The sequence below is a fragment of the Odocoileus virginianus genome, chromosome 4 (genome assembly GCF_023699985.2).
Source record: "Odocoileus virginianus isolate 20LAN1187 ecotype Illinois chromosome 4, Ovbor_1.2, whole genome shotgun sequence".
NCBI lineage: Eukaryota > Metazoa > Chordata > Mammalia > Artiodactyla > Cervidae > Odocoileus > Odocoileus virginianus.
In genome coordinates this window covers 61,063,337-61,069,336 of record NC_069677.1, presented here as the reverse complement: position 1 = coordinate 61,069,336, position 6,000 = coordinate 61,063,337, and the positions used below count along the sequence as shown (strand labels likewise).

Sequence of the window (6,000 nt, the reverse complement as noted above, 5' to 3'; positions counted from 1 at the left end):
GTGAAATAAATCAGATGAACTCCCTAGTAAGTCTGAAATGGAAGATACTATAATTCAATTAGAAATTCAATAAATAGAGTTCATTTAGTTTGGATATCAGTAAACATACCAAGCAAAATAAAATCACAGCTTATTCTATCTAGATATTCTTTCAGTCCACTCCACCATCATTCTCTTCTAAACATAAATGACCAATAATAAAGAGAACAGAAACATTTTAAATTATTTTATTTTTCATAATTTTCTAACACACAGTGTTAGAAAAATGAAATTTGGCACCATGACTTAAAACTTTGTTTTCAAGTTTAACCTTTAAATTAAAAACAGTAGCTACAATGAGAATATTTAAACCTCACTCAGAATAATGGTGAAAAAATCAAGTCACAAAATTGTTTGTGTCGGGGAATTTTTTGAAAGTGGGATAAAAGAAAAGTAATAAAAAACAGTAAGAAGGATAAAATGGAGACTATGCTGTGAAGACAAAAAAGTGAATCACCCTCCTGAAAAAAAGAATAAGGAGGAAGACAGAAGGTAAAAGGGAAGAACAAAGGCTCACCAACTTTATTTTCCTGATACAAAATTCAAGTACTTAGAGTTTTATTTAAAAAAAATCACGTGTTACTACTAAATATCAATGAAATTTTCCTTTTCCTCATTTTCTAGAATTAAAAATGACCCTGTCTTGACTTAAGGACACTTGATGATCTTAAGTTGATGCTTGATGTACTTTTGAAGAAATCAAAAGACTTGAAAGCTTTCCTAAATCTAACATCTACTTAATCTAATCCACCTTGGAAAATTTATCTGAAGGACCATAAGGCTTGATTTCTAAGGCAAATGTAAAAAACAATCTAACAATCTAAACAAAAATGTTTTCCACTGGATATGCACTTCAGTTGTATTCTGTGCTAAGTTTCTTGAGGAAAAACATTGTATTATATATTGTTCCTCATATTCCTTCAATAACCACCAAAAAACGTCCCAATATAGGTGGCCAAAGAAAGTACTTATGCAATTAGTTGCATACAAATTCAGTTAGAACTCCAGTTTTCCTGAATTTCAAAACTTGAAATTTTCATTTATATCCATTTTGTCTACATGCTGATAAACAAAACTCTTCCCACTCTTTTAATAAGAAAATATTATTAGTTTCATTTGTCACTTGTACATCTGTACCTGAATCAACTAAAACACAAATTCAGAAAACTGTCATTATTCTCAGAGACAATAAGGCATAGAAATAAATAATTGCTTTTACATTTTTTTTTTCCTTTCTCTTCTTCAATCTGTGTTTTAAGGCTCAGAGCAGACATTTAGAAATATCAAACAATCTTTTTAGGAAAAGTTTTTCAAATGTTTGGCCTAAAGTGAAGTTGTTTTGTGGAAGTTATTTAAATATTCCTCTCATCTTCTCAAGGACAACTTCAAAGGCATGTTCATGCCAGTCATCCATTCCAAAAGAAAACTCAATTCAATGAAAAGAAAATAACTTAGGGATCTATAAATGACACAGCGATGTATCTTGTTCCGTTTTTAACAGGAAGTCCTTCATGCAGATGGGTGAGTCTCCCTGGATGCATGAAACTCCAGCCTTTCCTTGGTGACTCAATAGAGCAATTGTACCTTAGAAATTTGCATCCACCTCCCTAAAAGGATAGAGAAATAAATGTATCAACTTATTATATTTCAATTTTAATAAGTGATAAAATTCAAAGGATGCTATCTAAGCAGAATCTTAAAAAAAAAAAGATAAGGCAAAGGCCATTTCATAATGACATATTTGTTTTGAAAAAATATAAAATATAAAAACCATAATAACCTGAAAATCTTCTCCCACATTATTGAGTGCAATGTTGATGGTAAATGTAGAAGCATCATGATGAGGGCGAAGGGAGCGCTGTCTTTCAGGGGAGTATTTTACTACGAAATTCAAGAGTGCAAATCCCTAAAAAAAACCAAAGTAAACTAATGGATTCACTTATCAATAAAAACATAAAATAGCACATTTGTGTAAAAACTGGAAGGAGTAGGTAGCAGTAGTGGGGGGATAACTACCTTAGTATAATAGCCTGCAAAGACTTTCAGTGTGACAGGCGCAATAAACTCCCGGATAAAATGAAGCCATACATTTTCCAGGCCAATTTGCTTCATGTGGATATCATCGGTTGGGACATTTTCATAGCCACCAGATATACGGCTATCCTGGAAAGAGCATTCATGACATTATAAAGTGTGGTCCATGTGCAATTTACACTCACTTTGTCTTGGAATTTTTTTCAACCACAAGATCATAATAGACAATAAAAATAACAGTTCAATTATGGTGTACCATCTGCTTTATTGCACAACTATCAAAATAACTTAGATAACATGGCTTTGCAAATGTATCAGTGATGAAGCAAATTATTACAGAGTAAGTAGACTGCTTTCCTATTTATTTAACAGATATGTGAGGTCTAATAAGAAAATAAATACAATTGATCACCAAAGCCTTTCCATGTCCCCTTAAAAACGAGTTTTTTGACATTTCAGGAAGTCTTAGCTGCTTGATGGGTATAGATTTTATTTGTCTGCACCTTGGACTACTACCTGTCACTGAAAATAAACTTTTTCTGCCAATCTTCTCACTTCTATCTTGTGGCCCCCAAATTCCTTCCATGATTGCTTTTCATTTTCCTACAACCTGCCAACTTCAAGTTCTTCCTCATACTTCAAACTTCTGCCTTCCTGATCAGCTGACTAGGTGGGTATATATTTGAGCAGAGGCATTAATACTCAGAGTATTCCACTAAAATTCCTTGGTACTATAAAGGACCTGGTATCTGTGGGTTCTCAGAGGAAAAGAAATACATTGAAGCACCAACAGTAATGCCTCCTGTCAAGTCTTTGAATGTAAATGCAATACTGTATTACACCAAAGGCATTCAAACAGATTCCTCCTTCCTATGTTTACACACAAAAAAATAGCTTTGGCAGTCAACCAGATAAACTTTGTTTTGGTATTTTCACTATAGCTCTCTGTGAAAACACAGAGAATTAAAAAAAAAAAAAAATGGCCTTAGAGAAGAGCAATATCACACAATAGGCCTATATGACCTTACCATCCCCAGCCAGGGGACACAGACCCCGAAGGACCACCCAGTGTAATTGGAGATAAAATTGAGGCCCAGATAGATTAAATGTTAAAAAACGATTGGCAGAATTAGATGAAAATCATAGTTCTCTTGACAGACTTGGGCAGCCCCTTCATTGAGGTCTAGGACTCAGAGATGTAAGACAAAAAGTACAAACCTCCTTCACTTTCTCTAAATACCTATACTCCTCCTTGCCCTACATACACATTTTAGTTCTTAATGTAAAATGATAACTTACATGATGCTTCCCTCCAGACCACTGGCCATAATGCTCCATTTCTTCCACCAATTCATCACAGGCTTTTTCAGAAAATATAGGAAACCAAAAAACATCTGGACAAGGCTACGTATAAAACATGACACCACCATTAAGAGAGTAACATTTTGTGTCTTTTTACTAACAAATGGCATTTCAAAAGTAATATTCAGTATTTATCTCAGTTAGATGTCTTTTTAAGAAGTTTGCCCAACAATACTGACACTACTGTTACAAACAATAGATTTTAAAAAAACAATTTCTAAGACTTTTTTTTTTGCATTTTAACCTTTATGAAATCAAGACCTGTTCTTAGACTCATGGTTTGGCTAGGCAGCCATTGTGATATAGTTGCTAATGACACAGGGAATGTACACCTGGTTAGACACTGATTTTGTTCTCAACATGTGTGAATGTATGCATCTGTATGTGTGCAAATGCATATATACATCTAGTCAGTGTTACATTTGTTGACCTGCTCTTTGATACATCTTTTTAAATGATACATTATGATTTGTCATTGAAATGAAATGTTATTATGTATACAGTGCCCTATGACATACAACACCTTTGCCTCAGTAAGTCTAACATAGCTCTTTCAATGTGCATCATAGTTTAATTGGCAGTATTTTTTTTCCTTTCTCACAATGAACAAAATAACAGAATCTCAGAATTAAAGACCCTTTACATTCTCTGAAATAAGCTATTAACAATAATTTGGAACATTAATCTACAGCAGAGTTCATTTTGAAAGAAACCTCTTTGAGAAGTGATGGAGTCCAATTCTTCAAAGATGAACTTTCACTAAAAGAGGCTTACAAAAGAGATCTGTCAAAAATTTATTTCTGAAATGGTTATGACATTGGGAGTATGCTAAAAAAAATAGCATGACCTTAATATTATTGTTAATTTTCATTTTTCTACCTGTTAAGCTATCTGACCTTCAAGGCTGTAAAATTGGTAATTAAGTCACATGAACTTTACCTAAAAGACAGTTTCTCTACTATCACAACACCCTCTGCTAGAGAGTATTATGTTAAAAAATATTCCCTACTAGAAAGTATAACAAAAATGCTCTATATATCACAGTAATTTCTAATACAAACCTGTTCAACTATATTTTCAGTGAAAATCTTTGAGTAATCTCGGTTTATATACTTTTCCTTCCAGTCCTATGGAAAAAAAAAAAAATCAATTGCTCAGATTAAAGCAAAAACCTTTCCACGAATATTTTAAAGGAAAATATAAAGTATATGCACTTTAGAAACTGCTCAAGCAATTTATAAATGACTATGTGTAGTAGACAAAATAGAAACTTTCAGAAACCAGAGTTTATGCTTTCTAAACTTTGCCTGATTTTTTTGTATGTTGAAAACATTCTGTGAAAGTTTTTATTTATGCAGTTTTATAATTCTATTTTAAATTCTGAGTAATCTTACAGTCTCTATATTTGTATGCTATATTCTATGGATATACATGAGTTGTGTGTGCTTAGTCCCTCAGTCATGTCCAACGGTAGCCCATCAGGCTCCTCTGTCCATGGGGATTCTCCAGGTAAGAATAATGGAGTGGGCTGCCATATCCTCCTCCAGGACAGTTATACATAGCTGTAGGCAAATATGTGTGTTTTAAAAGTGAAAGATAGGGAACATAACTTTAGCAACAAACATTAGTAAAAATTAGCAAATTAATCAACTTGGCCTTGCTTATATACTTTTATAGTGAATTACTCTAAAATAATTTTGATTTTTTAAAATATATTCAAAATGTGTATTTTCACTTCAGCTTTAGATTAGTATCAAAGAATGTTCAATGGGGTTACTAACATTACCATAACTTTCAGTTAACTGAAATTAAGGTTTAAGTCCATGTATTGAAAAACAGATCTTCTTCATACTAACTCATGCACCTGAATCTTCTCTTAACCTAATCACTGACACACCAACCTCACACTAAGATATAACAATTTTTGTCAATATCAACTGAAGAATCTTTTTCCTGGGTTAAGTGTTTTACTTAAAAACCCAATATTTAAAGGGTATATCTTAAAATAAGATTCAATATCCACAATGATATTTTCTTAAATATATTTAGACTGTTTAACAAAATTCTTAGTGTTCTCTTTGCAAAGTACAAATAGTAAGCAACTAGGGAAAAACTGAGGTAAGGACTCAAAATAATTTCAATCAAAATATGTTTCAAAAAATATTTGTCTGAAATATATCTTTTGAGGCCACATTTAAAAAGGGTCCTGATAATTTATTTGCCATTCTTAGTTTTACATTTCTCTGCTTATATGTAACTCAGATATTTTTAGATCTGGAAGAACCAAAATTATCTTCAAATTCTTTAACAAAATTAATTTATACATAGTGTGTAATGTATAGTATGTATAAGGATCATATTACTCATTATCCCCTTTAATATTTATTGGTTCTCTGATTCTAAAATATGGGGGGGGGAATTGAAAGTAAATAATCATACATAACATTTCAGAATCTTTAAAGATTTTTAAGTATTCTTTATTGGCATCATTATAGATTTTTTGAAGTTAAAGAAACAAGACCCTAAGATTTTACATTAAAGCATTAATACTAACTTTTTATTTTA

At 32.0% G+C, this 6,000-nt stretch overlaps 1 protein-coding gene across 2 annotated transcripts in view; it reads right to left on the bottom strand.

Moving 5' to 3' along the window:
* Positions 1 to 211: 211 nt before the first annotated feature.
* Positions 212 to 6,000, bottom strand: part of PLOD2 (procollagen-lysine,2-oxoglutarate 5-dioxygenase 2) — a 131,002-nt gene continuing 125,213 nt past the window's right edge. For both annotated transcript variants that reach the window (XM_020872192.2, XM_020872193.2), the window contains 5 exons: positions 4,497 to 4,562; positions 3,373 to 3,477; positions 2,056 to 2,202; positions 1,820 to 1,945; positions 212 to 1,646 (listed from right to left, as the gene is read on the bottom strand). In XM_020872192.2, the coding sequence (XP_020727851.2) occupies positions 1,491 to 1,646; positions 1,820 to 1,945; positions 2,056 to 2,202; positions 3,373 to 3,477; positions 4,497 to 4,562 (600 nt within the window). In that variant the 3' untranslated portion in view covers positions 212 to 1,490. The remainder of the gene's footprint in view (positions 1,647 to 1,819; positions 1,946 to 2,055; positions 2,203 to 3,372; positions 3,478 to 4,496; positions 4,563 to 6,000) is intronic.